Source organism: Psammomys obesus, unplaced genomic scaffold, assembly GCF_907164565.1.
Source record: "Psammomys obesus unplaced genomic scaffold, mPsaObe1.curated_primary_1811, whole genome shotgun sequence".
Taxonomy (NCBI): domain Eukaryota; kingdom Metazoa; phylum Chordata; class Mammalia; order Rodentia; family Muridae; genus Psammomys; species Psammomys obesus.
Genome location: NW_026596166.1, coordinates 838,244 through 853,106, shown reverse-complemented (window position 1 = coordinate 853,106; position 14,863 = coordinate 838,244). Strand labels below are relative to the sequence as shown.

The following is a 14,863-nucleotide window of genomic DNA, read 5'->3' as shown; positions in this document are numbered from 1 at the left end:
CCAAACCAGACACAGTCCCAGCACAGAGATGGGTACTGGACACAGAGTCCCACCTCTAACCAAGAAGTTTGCAGTTGTAACCTGCTGGGAAAGGGAAAATAAGTTTTCTTTCCCCGGTGGAAACCTGGTGTGTCAGACACACTCCTGGGCTCGCCTGTCTCCCGGATTAGTTACTTTGTCTTTTTTGTTTGTTTGTTTGTTTTTCTCAGAGCTGAGGACAGAGGAACCCTGAGGCAAAGAACCTAGGGGCAAGGGCTCTACCCAACCCCCAGGAGTAGTTACTAACATAAAGCAGACCTTGTGTATTTTTGTGTGTTTTTGTTTTGTTTGGATATTTTTTTTATATTTTTTATTTTGTTGATTTTTCTTTTTTTTTTTTTTTAGTTTGTATGTTTTGATTATTTTTGATTTTTGTTGTTTTTGTCTATTTGTTTTTGTTTTGCTTAGAGAGAAAGAATATAAAATTGGGTGAGTAGGGAAGTGGAGAGGACCTGGGAGGAGTTGCAGGAGGGGAAAGAATTTAATCAAAATATATTGTATAAATTTTTCAATAAAAATATAAAATTTTGGCCTGTAAGCATCAGTGTTTGAAGTATCAAACCTGTGATATAAATTAGGAATATCCTTTGGCTAATTTTGAGAGAGAGAAAGGTACTCACTAATATTTTATAAAAGCTAAATGTTTTCTATACTGTTTGCTTTTTATGTGCGAATTTTGTGTCAACCTAGGTATAAAAGTAGTGACATTGCTGCATTTGCTTTCATTGCCACTGTGCTTTCTTCACCTGGTTTCGTCAGTGTGAAGCTTCATGTGCTTTCCTGCGGAGACTGGCATGAACTTCTCAGATGAAAAAGGAAGATTTAGGTTTGGGGCTCTTGGAAATGTGACTGCATTCTTGCATGGTGATTTTCTTCTGTGACCAGGATTTTGAGTTGATAGGCACTCAGAAGGTCTGCATGCCAAAAACAGAATGTTTTTATCTTGGGAATGTTTTTATCACAGCCTTTCAAACTGAAAGAGTTTATGGTTGCCTAGATTACAGTATAGGAATTAGGTGTCCTTACAGTAAATTAAATGGCACTTAAAATACAGATGGAAGCTGTTACATTATGTGGTTTGTCTTGCTCTAGGAAAACACCATCAAGCCAGTGAAACCAAGCAGAATGTGATTGCATCAGACAAAGCAGCAGAAATACCAGTTGTCCATGAGCATGAGCACAGCCATGATCATACACAGCTACATGCGTACATTGGCGTGTCCCTTGTACTGGGCTTCGTTTTCATGTTGCTAGTGGACCAGATTGGCAGCTCCCATGTGCATTCCACTGACGGTGAGTAGCCCTTTGACTTTTCAGCTGTTCAAGCATTTCTGCAGTTTGGAAATTTATAAACAACTGAATGATTTGGTCTATACCAATGACCTTACTTAAATGCCAAACTCCTTTGTTCTCCTCAGGTGCTATGTGGCATTTTATTCAATTAGGGGAGCTGGTGAGTTGTGGCATGCTGCAACTGTTTATTGACATATTAACCCCGCTGGGCTTAAACTGGTCACACTTGAGTGAGCCTCTAGGGCATAAGTAGCCTGTGTTGTGCTCTGGAGCCTTTAGGCAGCCTGCAGCCTGTAGCCCGATGATTGGAACATTGATCTTTATATAAACTTAGGACATATGCTAGCCTAGTCTCCATATTGAGCTTTAGACCGGCCAGGGGGATACACAGGGAGGCACTGTCTAAAAGCTAGTCAGCCACAAGCAAAAACCCCAAACCAACCAACGGACCAAGCAAGCAAGCAAAAATAAACTTGATATTACTTTCTGATCTGCTTATTAGATACACAAAGGAAAGAAGTAAATTAAAGAGTCCAGCAGTGCTTTGAGTAGGTGATCAAAATCAATGTCACAGACATTTTGCTTTTGGTGTAGCTCAGGAAGCCATCGGACCAGCCCCTTTTCAGATAACTCTAAACCTTGTTCAGATTTTTAAAAATTGCCATCTGAAGACAGCAGAGAGTCACCGAGAGCAAGTACAGTCTGCAGAGTATCAATATTTGGAACAGAGATACCTATTTTTACAGGGTTAGAAGTCAGCATCCTTGGGGGCAACTAAAATTGTGGCAGAAACTTTGTCTTCCCAAGTGTTATTACTTGTCTGTAGTCCTAGTACTTGGGAGGTGAGGTCAGAAGGACTCAACTACATAGGAAGTTTGAAGTCAGCCTGGACTACGTGAGACCTTGTCTCAGAAGGTCCCCAGTTGTTTGCAGCACAGAACTCAGGACACCAGAGCCCTAAAGAGAAGGGCTGCTGCTGGGTGGATCATCTCAAAGGGTAGTTATGTTAGACTCCCATCTGCAAGCAGGGTATCGACAATAGTGTCAGGGGTTGGCTCTCTCCCATGGGGTGGGTCTTGGTTTAAGCCAATAGAAAGTTGTTACTGGCCAGTGGGTGATCACACTGGCTGTTTGGGACACCAGGATAGCCCTGAGCCTTTTTCAGAGTGAGCTTTAAGCACAAAACCACATCCTGGGTTGACACACCTCAGTTAGCTAGAACAGTTAGCCAGAATCAGAACTGTAGAAACCAAAAAGCAAGCTTAATCCAGTTAAGGACTCCCCAGAACGATGGACTATGGTAGATTAGGGGTTGTTCTCGTTTGGCAGGTGGTGCTACCTATGTGCTGGCTTCCACGGCCTAAACGGGCATCAGTTATGTTAAGGTCTGCAGACCTTAACTAGAACTTAACTAGAACTTACACTAGAACTCAGCCCCAGTTTCTCTGAGTAAGCTGTTTAGATCTCTGGCTTTTTAAGGCAATTAAACTAAAACAATTAAACTGAGCTGTTCAAAAAAATAGTTTATAGTTTGAACATAAATAGTTTACAGTTTTACTTAAAGGAAGACATAAATTCTGTATAAAAGTATAACAGAACCTGTTGTGTCATTGTTTGATTTTACCAATGAAGACTCAGGAAGCAGATGCTGGAGTAAAAACCTGCTAGCTCAGAGAGGCAGAGAAAACATCCAGCTGACCTTCCTACTCAGCTGATGTCCCAGAAGGAAAGAGCCAAAAGCCGTTTCTTCTTCTCAGTGTTGTGAATGCTCTTCTCTCAGTGTCCCTCCTTTCTATTTAATCCCTGTCAGCTGGTTGCTCTGCCTCTGACCTAGGATTGACTTTATTTAATCCGGTGTGCGGAAAGGCTCTTGGATTAAAGGTGTGTGCTAGGGCTGATCCACACCATGGTCACCTGTTTACAGTAAACAGAAAGTTCTTGGATTAAAAATGTGTGCTGGGGCTGAGCCATTCCACAACTAGAAACAGGTTTTCCTGTAACAGAATGTCAGGGTTCATAATGGGATCAAATATCCTGCAACAAGAACCCAGAGTATCCATGAGCTAGTATTACTAACAGTGTCTGGTATATGACCCAACATGAAAAGCACCTGGGATCAGCTGAGGCAGTCTTCTCAGAAAGCAAGCAAGCAAACAAACAACAACAACAAACAAAAAAATGAAGGATGCAAGGAGGTGAATGTATTTGCCAAAAATGTCACTCTCAGATGAGTGCAGTGTGTGAGCCTAGAATTGATCCTTCCTAGAAAGGAAAATGAGCATTATCAGAAAATTGACACAATTTGAATATGCAACAGAAATCAGAATTAATGTTAAATTTTCTGAAGTTGATACCCTTTATGATTACATGTTTTCCCTAAGGAAATACACATTGAAGTACCTAAAGATAAGCAGTTCCGATGTGTACAGCTGATTCTTAAGTGGTAAAGATTTGTGTATAGAAAGTGAAGCAAATGGTTCAAAATGTTTAAATGGTTGGTCAGGTGGAGATAGGGATTCTTTAAACTATTGCAGCTTTTCTCAAGGTTAAACATTATTCCAAATAAAAGTTGTTTGGTTTTGTTTTAATCATGCAATGAATAAATGAACAAAGCTGAGGATGTAGCTCTGTGCTTGAACATGGCATGGTTTGAAATGCAAAGCTTCAATTCCAAACATTAAGAAGAAAAAAAACATGGGACTAAGCAAAAGGAAAGCAGGGTTGATAGGCAGGGGTGGGGGCATATGATCAGGGCTCTTCGGGGGGCACAGGCTGGAGCTGGTGAGTTCAGTAGAGACCAGCCTTGGCTACATACCGACACATGACATACTGTCAAAAACAAAACTCTTGATATCAACAAAGGCTTTCCGTTTCCTTACATTTGCTGTCTTTATTTTACTTCCCCACTTTGTTGAGATAGTCTCATATATCCCAGGTTGGCCTTAGATTCTTTATGTGGACACTGATGACCTTGAATTACTGATCCTCCTCCCTCCACCACCTCCCAAGTGCTGAATGTGCCACTGTGTCCATAAGTACACCTTAAAACATTTTCCCCATCCTGGTGGAGCACACCTTCAACCTCAGCGCTTGGGAGGCAGAGGTAGGCTGATCCTCTGTGAGTTCAAAGCCAGTCTGGCCTACATAGAGAGTGTTAGACCAACCAGGATTACATAGTGAGACTCTGTCTTAAAACAAACAAATAAACCCCAAAGCTTTTTTGTTGTGTTATTTGTTTTGTTTTGTTTTTGCCAGGGCTGGGGAGTTGGAGCCCTAGTATCCAAGTAAAAAGCCAGACATGCTGTCTATCAACTCAATCCTGGGGGCAGGGAGTCAAGAAGGTCCCTAAAACATTCATTTCTTGGCCAGCCAGCCTTGTTGCGTCAGTGAAAGGGTCAGTGAAAGACCCCGTCTCAACAAAACAAAGCAAGGTAGAGAATTATTAAGGAAAGACCTCAACATAGACTTCCTTGGAATATTTAACATGGGCTTCAGTTAGCCAGAGTTAGTCACCAGTCTGTGCTGTAATGTTTGGGACTTTTAAAGTAGGGCACAGGAGATACAGCTCATTGACACAGTGCTTGCCTGGAACATGTGAGACCTGGACTTGATTGTCAACACTGAAAAAACAATTTTTAAAAATTACATTTATTTATTTGTATTTTATATGAGTAGTTGAGTTACAGACATTGATGCTCAGAATTGAACCCAGGTTCTCTGGAAGAGCAGCCATTGCTCTTAACTGCTGAGCTATCGCTCTATAACTACCCTCCCCCAAAATATTTCTTAATAAATTATATAGAACCAATAGTGCCCTGTACCTATACCCAGAATAAAATGTAGCATGTGATCATTTCTCCTTCTGTTTTCTCCCTCAACCACTGTTTTTGCTGGCCTTTTCTGTGTATTTTTTTTTCTTTTTTTGTTTTTGTTTTTAAGTTTTAGTTTAGTTTTTTTGGAGACAAAATCTCTTTATGTAGCTCAGGTGGGCCTCAAACACTTCATTTGAAAAAATATGCTATAATATATAAAAATTATAAACATATAAGAATAATGTGTTTTGGGGCTGGAGAGATGGCTCAGTGGTTAAGAGCACTGGCTGTTCTTCCAAAGGTCCTGAGTTCAATTCACAGCAACCACATGGGGGCTCACAACCATCTATAATGAGAGCTGGTGCCTTCTTCTGGCCTGCAGGTGTACGTGCAGGCAGAATACTGTATAAATAATAAATCTTAATTTAAAAAAGAGAATAGCATGGTTTGTGTGTGTGAGTCAGTGTCTGTGTGTCTGCATACAAAGGTACCCACCTGGAGCCTCAGGTGTTGGAGCCTGCTGGAGCAGGTCACTGGTGGTTGTGAGCAGCCAGATGTGAGTACTGGGAATAGAGCCTCATTGGGCCCTCTGCAAGAGCCATAGGGGCTCTTAACTGCTGAGAAATCTTTGGCCCCCAAAATACTATGTTTAAAACCCCTAATGTTTGAAATATTTTATTACTTTTTGACATTTCATTTAGTGTATTTTGATGATTTTTATCATCCACACACACATACTTCTCCCAGAGTACCCCATCTTCCCCACCACCTTTGTTCATTCTCCGTCCTCCTCCTTCTCTGCTCTCTCTCCCTCCTGCACGCCTTCGTGGAGCCTAACTTGTGTTGCTCAGTACTGTTGTGTGTGGGGTGTGGGCTGCCCTGGAGAGTAGTGGCTGACTAGGGATCACACCCTTACAGAAAGTGTGACTCTTTTTCTCCCAGCAGCTACCAAATGCCAGTAGCTCCTTAGCAATGGGTGGAACTTTGTACCCTGCTTCAACCCCCACCCTTGTTTCCTATAAAAGCGGTGAAATCTCCAGCAAGAGAACTTAAAAGGCGATATTGGGTGCATAGTGCTGCAGCACATTCTGTGAGATGTGTTTAAAAAAAAAATACAGAACCCTTGAAGTGGCATATGGGTGCCAGCTACACAGAATGTTAGTTGAGCCAGGGGACAGTTGTTTGGAGCTTGGGTCATTCTCCGATCCTTTCTTGATGACTATGGTCCTAGGATTCGACTTGGAACAGTGTTTATGATGTGGGAAGTTTAATACTTAACCAAGAACTAGAGGTGAGAGATTTGGGGAAAGGAGGGTAATGATGTTAGAAGGTACTAGAAAAACCGGGTTAACTGGTCTAAAAGCTGAGAAACACTGAGAACCATCTGATACAAAGCTTAAGAACCTTCCTCAGGTCAGGTGTGGTGCTGTGGGCCTGTAATTCCAGCTCCCCAGGCTGAGGCAGGGAAGCCACAAATCCAAGATCTGCATGGTCTTCAGAGTGAGTTCATGGCCAGACTGTTACTTAGTGAAACTCTGTCTCAGAATTAAGGGGGGAAAAAAAGTAAGAAAGAAACTAGGGGTTGTAATTCAGTGGAAGAGTGCTTCAAATGCATGGACAAGGCTTGGGTTCAATGCTCCTAAACGAAAAATCCTACCCAACAGTATAGTTGCAGCTGACCTGAGCTACTTAAAAGATGCAGCAGAAGGTACTGTTTTAAAGATGCTTCTGACATTTCTGGCTAAGGTGAGTTCAGGCAAAGGAAGAAAAGCAGTGGCGAACTGTTGTGACTTGGGTATAAATTGGTGAAAATGCATATTGGGTGGTAGCTGCAAAGCGGAGAGGGGAAAATAGGACAAATGTTGGAATGAGAACAGAGCTGCAGGAGGTAGGTGAGCCTGGAAAGAAGTACCTAGGGGCCATGGTGCACTTTCTGCAGACCGAGGGCGGGCCGGCAGTGGGGTTATTCATCCCTGGAGCCTATCCAGGGAAGAGTTTTTCTCACACCCGCCTCTTTAGCACAAGGAGAACGTCCAAGAATTTGAAGTAGAGAGAAAAGGCAGTAGTGAGGAAAACAATCTACATCAGAGTTCAAGATTGAGCTTTCAAAGTACTCATAGCTGGGTGTAATGTTGTACACATACACCCTTAATCCCATTACTCAGGAAGGCGAGGCTGATTTTGAGTTCAAGGCCAACCAGGAGTGCACAGCAAGACTCCAGCTCTAGACACAGGGTTTCTCTATGTAGACTTGTGTCCTAGAACTTTCTGTCACACTACTTAGTGGTCCTCTCTCATTCTCGTGTAGATCCAGAAACAGCAAGGCCTAGCAGTTCCAAAATCACCACCACGCTGGGGCTGGTTGTCCATGCCGCAGGTAAGTCAGGATTGCAGCAAGCCTACCCCACCTCACAGAGAAGACTCCACACTGAATGCTCTTGGGGGAGGGTTGCTGAGCACAGCCCTGTAGCTTGAGCACAGCCCTGGCATGTCCTGTATTGAATTTACAAGCTAAGAATGTTTTCTGCATTTTTAATACCTAAACACAAAGTGTAAGTGAGGCATAGTAACACATGCCTGTAATATAAGCACCCAGGAGTGGAGGCAATAGTATCCAGAGTTCGAGACCAACTTGAACTACTTAATGAGTTTAAGGTTAGCCTGAGCTACATATCCAGACTCTGTCCAAAAGAGCCTGTTGCTGTAGCTTATAAAGCATCGGTTGCGTGTGTGAAAGGCCTATGTTAAGTCCTCAGCAGCACCAAACAGAAATATATTTCCTGTCACTGGAAAATTATATTTAGAGTGATAATGCTATTTTGGAAGGCAGCTGTGCCACATGGTTATATATTACCTGTGCCTTGTTCTATAAAGTAGTGACAGAGTTGACTAGTTACAAGAGGCCAATTAACCCATAAAGCTCAAATATGTCCTGTCTGGGCTTTAAAAAGTTTGCTGACCTCTTCCCTAAGATCTGTCTGGGAAAGAGCCTCTGCATGTCAATACCACACAGCCTTGCTGCAGTAGGCAGTAGGCAGAAGACCCAGCAGCGGGGCTAAGGAGCCTCACTTCAGCACCATAACCCAAACCTAGACCTGACGCTAGCATTCTGTCAGGACCAAATACATTTGTGAAAAGTAGTACACTTCTAGTCTGCTGTTTTCTGCTTTCTAACAAGACTCACCCTCATCACCACTGTCGAAGTGGTGGGGGCCTGGGAGAATGGAGCAAATAAATGAGGCGGACTAAAGTCTTACACAATAGTCAGCTTCATGCAGAGCCCCAGACAGTGTATACTCGAGGGTTAAGAAAGATCACACGAGTAAAGGTCTCACGAGTTCAGGCTCTATTCAACCACAAGGACGAGCCACACATGGCAAAAACATGTCATAGAGACATATAAAGGAAAACATTTAATTGAATAACAACAACAAGCAAGAATGAGCAATTTGAAGTAAACTCGCTCCTATCCATAGACCTGGGAAGAACGTGTGGACATTCCCAGAACAAGTGTATGTTTCGAAGAAACTGAGGTCACAAGACCTCGTTTGTTTTCTTGGAGTGTTTTCACAAACACTCAGAATTCTCCTAACAGGACTCCATTTCTGGACAGTGTTCCAACACACCCATTCAGCCAAAGTCCCTGTCCTGACAAATTTTATGTCAACTTGACACAAACTAGAGTCATCTGAAAGGAGGGATCCTCAACTGAGAAAGTGTCTCTATAAGATTCATCTTAGGACATTTCTTAGCTAGTGATTGATGGGGGAGGGCCCAGCCCATTGTGGGTGATACCAACCCTGGACTGGTGGTCCTGGGTTTTAGAAGAAAGCAAGCTAAGCCAGCCATGAGGAACAAGCCAGGAAGCAGCACCATCCAAGGCCTGTGCCTCAGCTCCTGCCTCCAGGTTTCTGCCTTTACTGCTTTTGATGAACTGTGTCATGGAGCTGTAAGCCACATAAACTCTTTCTTCCCCAGATTACTTTGGTCATGGTGTTTCATCACAACAATAGTGACCCAAGCTAAGATAGTCCCCGTCGTGTGTGGATCATCTGTATTGAGGCCTCCAGCCTTAAAGACAGAAAGATGCCACCTTTGAAGTTCTTCCTTAGCACTGCTATTATTACAACTTGACCCATTGGGGGATGTTGATTTCATACATTTTCAACAATAAAAACTGCTAACATGTGGACTACTCAGATTCTAAGCTCTTTGCATATGGTTTTTCTTTTTTTCATTTTCATCACTCATGAAGCCCTAAAAATGTATGTTTTGTTGACCCCAGCATTTTTGTTTGTTTTTTCTTGGTTTTACAGCCCCTGGCTGTCCTGGAACTCACTATGGAGACCAGGCTGGCCTCAAACTCAGAGATCTGCCTGCCCCTGCCTCCTGAGTGCTAGAATTAAAGGGGTTTGTCTCCATCACCCCGCTTACTGATGTCATCGAGGTTGAGTGACTTCCCCAGAACCAAGCCCAGCTCTGCCTGGCTTTGAAGCCCATGCACTCAGCCCTGCAGCCACCACCTTTTATAGCATCTTGTTTTCTTGTCTCCAAATTCAGCGGATGGAGTAGCTTTGGGAGCAGCAGCTTCTACTTCACAGACTAGTGTCCAGTTAATTGTGTTCGTGGCAATAATGCTACACAAGGTAAGCCAAGATTGGATAGTGCACATATTTGTGTTTAAAATTTGTCTTGATCATTGATGCATTTCTAAAATGTGATTTTTCTTTTAGCTTAAAAATATGTTTATTTATATGTGTGTACACATGGGCACACATACTACTTAGCATGATGAGGTCAGAGCAACTTTGTGAAATTGGTTCCCTCCTTTTACCCTGGTTCTTGGGGTTTGAACTCAGGTCTCAAGGCTTACACAGCAAGCACCTTGACCCACTGAGACATCTTGATAGCCCCATCCCACCCTTTTTTTTTTTTTTTTTTTTTTTTTACTTTTTAGTTGCTATCCATTTAGGAGAATTAAATATGTTCATTGCTAAGTTTTTGTTATTTTCTTAAACTTATTTTAAAGGCTTTATAAAATTTGTGTATCATGTTCACAAGTGACTAAAATCTTATTAATTTTTTGTTTGTTTTTCAAGACAGGGTTTCTCTGTGTAGTCCTGGCTGTCCTAAACTCACTTTGTAGACCAGGCTGGCCTTAAAACTTCAGCGATCTGCCTGCCGCTGCCTCCCTGCAATTTATGATATGAGTGCTCTGTCTGCATGTACTCCTGCATGCCAGAAGGGGAGCAGGATCCTATTATAGATGGTCGTGAGCCACCATGGGGGTGCTGGTGAACTCAGGTCCTCTGGAAGAGCAGCCAGTGCTCTTAACCACTCAGCCATCTCTCCAGTCCTCAGTTTCTATTTTTTATAGAATTTTGTTCACATAGCTGACTAGATGGCTCAGTGGGTAAAAGTACTTGCAAGCAAGTTCCCAAAAGTTGTCCTCTGACCACCACACCCACAGTGGCACACAGGTGGCAACATTCACACGCACAATACTAATAAATAAAAATTTAAAAATTCAAAAAATTTTGTGTATGGTGTGCGTGTGTGTACAGCATGTATAGTATTTACACACATGCAGGGTTTTCCTGATGAGAACACTGATTCCTAAAAAGCAAGCTTGTCCTTGATGGGATACCTAAGTTTCTGTTGTAAGAGTTCACATTCAGATACCATCACATGCATTTCTTGATGTGGAAACAAGCCCTGCTCATCCAGTCATAATAAGAGCTACTTTGTCATTTCCAGGCTCCAGCAGCTTTTGGGCTGGTTTCCTTCCTGATGCATGCTGGCCTGGAGCGGAATCGAATTAGAAAGCATTTGCTGGTATTTGCATTGGCAGCACCAGCCATGTCCATGCTGACATACTTAGGATTAAGTAAGGTAAGTGTGGGCATCTCTTGCTACATAGTCATGTGTCTAGTTCCTCTCATAGGTGCTCAGCCTGCAGCCTGTGAGCTGCATGGAGCTGAGAGCTATGAATGTGACCTAACACAAAATCAGAAACTTACTGAAACATGATACAGCTTTTAAATTATCGTCTAACATAAATATTGTAGATTGTGGGACGGTATGTCACAGTACCCAAAGGCTCAACAAACCTGATAGGGTATCTTAGGTTGAATTTTTCACATACAGTATTTTTCCAAACTAAGATAAAAATTGAGAGTAAGAGTCTAACCAGCCATGCTTATTTTGTTTGGCAGATAAAGTCAGAACCATTATTGGTATTTTATTAGTGTATTATTACTGTTTTGCCTGTATGTCTGTGTGATGATGTTAGGTTCCCTGGACTGGAGTTACAGACAGTTTTGAGCTGCCATATGGTTGCTGTTAATCACTGAACCATCTCTCCAGCCTCACTGTCCAACATTTAATGCTGAAGCAGCCACAGGAAGCATACAAGACAAGTCATTTAGTGGCCTGCAGGAGAGTAGAGCTGGAGCAAAGATGGCTGTAGGCAGCTGGGAGTCCAGTTCTACTTTTTTATCCCTAAATATAGCTTCAGACTTGAGATATCAGTCTGCAATTTAAAGCCCACATACTACATTTCCAAGCCTTATAAATCTCTCTATAGCAACAACCCTTCCTAGTTTACCTAAAAGCCAGTGAGTAGAATATATGGGGAAAACCTAACTAACCAGTGCTGGTTGGTAGGAACTGCTTTCCTCCTTACCCTCATTGATCCATCATTATATGAAACAATAAATATGTTAAAAGAAATACAGACTCTTCTGGTTTTCTGTTGGTTGGCTGGTTGGTGGGAGTGAACCCAGGGCCTCACACATGCCAAGCACTCTACCAAAGAACTATATCTCCAACCTCTTTTTCCTTCTTCCTCCTTTCTTTTCCTGTTCGTTTTTTCATTTAAAAAATAAATAAAAAGGAAGAAAATGGAAGGATTTAAGAAAGCATATATGGAAAATGAGATGGTCAGTGAGTAGTTAGATTCTGTTAACCAGGGTCTATTGATTGTTGGTCTTGAGTCTAACAAGTGAGTTCTTAGACGGGGCCTTCCCATTCACCTGGAGGACCTTAAGGGTAGTGGGCAGTTCTTTATAGGTTATCCATACACACACCTATCTTGGATACTGAGGATTAAGCCCAGAGCCTGACACATGCTGTCACCTCCCTGCCCTGATAGTTCCTTTTAAATTATGATGCCATCCCTTCACTCTCTTAAATAATCAAAACCAACAAAACCCAGATCAGTGAGGGAAATCTATTTTAGTGCTGTTATTAGTACGGCTATTGGATTTGTTTTGTTTTGTTTTTGTTTTTAAAACATGGTCTCTCTGGGTAGCCCTGACTGTCCTGGAATTCACAATGTAGACAGGCTGGCCTTAAACTCAGAGATCCACCTGCCTCTTTTGCATCTTGATTAGTTTGTGTCTCAAGCACCTGGCCTGGTAACACAGAGGATACGTGTTCAAAGACTCAAGTGAAACTTCCTAGCCAGTGCTTGAATGCTGCTGTGAAAAGCAGCTATAGGTAGAATGTTCATTGCAAAAGGGCAAATTTAGAATGTTCTCCCTGCAAAATCATTACCCATTTGAAGTAATAAAATGTTAATTAGTTTGATTATCTCATTGTTTTCTCAGATCACAGTATCTGTATACTAAACATTGTGAGTTTCACATTTTTAAGCTGTGATTGTATGTGTCACTAAGATTCTTAGACCTTTATTTAAAACCTCCCCATAAATGAGAGAATTTCCAGCCTGAAGATGTCAGCAGTACCAGGTATAAATATTCAGATTTAGTTGGGGCAGCTTCTTGTCTCTGACTTTGATGTGACTTGTTTTAATTCTAATTCTAATCTCTTCTACTTCACAGAGCAGTAAAGAAGCCCTGTCAGAGGTCAATGCCACTGGAGTGGCCATGCTTTTCTCTGCCGGGACATTTCTTTATGTTGCCACCGTCCATGTCCTCCCTGAGGTGGGTGGAATGGGGCACAGCCACAGACCTGACAGCACTGGAGGGCGAGGCCTCAGCCGCCTTGAGGTGGCAGCCCTGGTTCTGGGTTGTCTCACACCACTCATCCTATCGATAGGACACCAGCATTAATCGCTGAGGGCCCAGCCTCAGCTCCGGCCATTGCCATCCAGGAAGAAGAGCTAGCGCGTGGCGCTCCTCGCTTCCTCAGTGTCTTGTCTGACCTTGCCCATCTCCACCCGTGTTCCTACAGTCCGAGGGAGATGAGAGTCAGTCGTGGAAAAGTGGACTGGTGTACAGCAGGAACTTTGTAATCAGAGACTTTGTGTTGTCTTCTAAAGGGACTGTGACAAGCTGAGTTTTGATGTTTCTCTTAACCCTATTCTCAGGGAAGATGGAATTTAGTTTTAAAGAAAAGTGGAGAACTTCATACAATGAAATGGTAATTATGAAAATACAGTGTTCTGTAATTAAACTAAAGTTTTTTCCCTAAGTTTAGAGGCTCTGCCACTTTACCCATTGGTTTTTAACATGGTTCTCACCATGTAAGACTGGTGCTTTAGTATCTGTGCCACACGCCTTGAGAGAAGGTGGCAACACCCCACCCCTTAGATGCTAAAGGTGATGGCAACTAATTTGAGGTTAGAGTAAGGAAAATAAGGGTAGGAGACACAAACTGACCTGTACCCGAAAGAGAGATTCATCAAAAGGAGTGTCTAGAGTCTTCAATAGCTCCTTTGCACGTGCCTCCCTGTACAGAGCCTGCCCCTCCTTCCAGTGGAGCAGTGGAGGTGGGACTAGCCTTTGAAGAGGGGCCTGGTATCAGATAGCTTTCTTTCTTTTTAGAAGTACCCTTTGCAGAACATTTGCCTGCAGCACATTCTTAGCCAGATTCTGTTCAGGCACAGTTCAAGAACAGTGTGATTACAGTGAAATTAAGAGATGTGAAAATTTCCAGGAATTTGGATAGTTACTTACATCTCTGTAGTAACCTTTTTTAAAGTAACACTATTATAAAGTATGTTATCCTTGTCTTCTAAGTCCAGTGGTTCTCAACCTTCCAAAAGCTGTGACCCTTTAATACAGTCCTTCATGTTGTGGTGACCCCCAACCATAAACTTATTTTGTTGCTACTTTATAAGTGTAGTTTTGCTACTGTTATGAATTGTAATGTAAATATCTTGATAATGGGATATGTGGTCTCCGACCCCTATGGGGGTCGTGACTCACGGGTTGAGAACTGCTGTCTTAAGTATTTCTTTTAGCAGCCAGCAGTCCCCCTGGCTAAGCCCTTGTCCAGAGTGGAGAATGTTCCTGTCTGCTCAGTAGCTCCTGTGCAGAGGAAAGGAGGGCCGTATCAGAAGGCGGTGTCTGCTGCTGGCCTCGCGCTCTTTGCAGTCCTGTCGGCATCCCACTCTTCCAGTGCTCCTCTCCCCGCTGCACCCCACCCCCGTGTGCTGCTTAGTGCTCCCGGTGATGTCAGTGCGTGTGTGAAGCCAATCTCTTCTCATCTTGAACCGCGATGATGAAGACAACACTGTCGCTGTTCATTTTCTTCAAATACAACTGTATTACACCCTCAGAAATGTCACCTCCTCATGTGAGTTGACACAATCACTAATACTCTGATAATTTTGGCAGTTGAGATAGCAAAAGTATTCAACAAGGTAATTTTTCCATGTTTGCCAAAATCTGTTTAAATCCTATTTAGTCAGATAAGTGTATAACGCCGAATTAATTTATATTTTCTGTAGCATTTCAAAACACTTTACATAA

General features: G+C 42.6%; 1 protein-coding gene across 3 annotated transcripts in view; it reads left to right on the top strand.

The window, feature by feature from the left end:
* Slc39a9 (solute carrier family 39 member 9) overlaps positions 1-13,580 on the top strand; it is a 35,874-nt gene extending 22,294 nt beyond the window's left edge. For 2 of the 3 annotated variants that reach the window (XM_055595401.1, XM_055595402.1), the window contains exons 3-7: positions 1,132-1,332; positions 7,453-7,521; positions 9,705-9,790; positions 10,902-11,036; positions 12,989-13,580. In XM_055595401.1, the coding sequence (XP_055451376.1) occupies positions 1,132-1,332; positions 7,453-7,521; positions 9,705-9,790; positions 10,902-11,036; positions 12,989-13,219 (722 nt within the window). In that variant the 3' untranslated portion in view covers positions 13,220-13,580. The remainder of the gene's footprint in view (positions 1-1,131; positions 1,333-7,452; positions 7,522-9,704; positions 9,791-10,901; positions 11,037-12,988) is intronic. The other variant, XM_055595404.1, reaches the window with a different exon arrangement.
* The last annotated feature ends 1,283 nt before the right edge of the window (positions 13,581-14,863 follow it).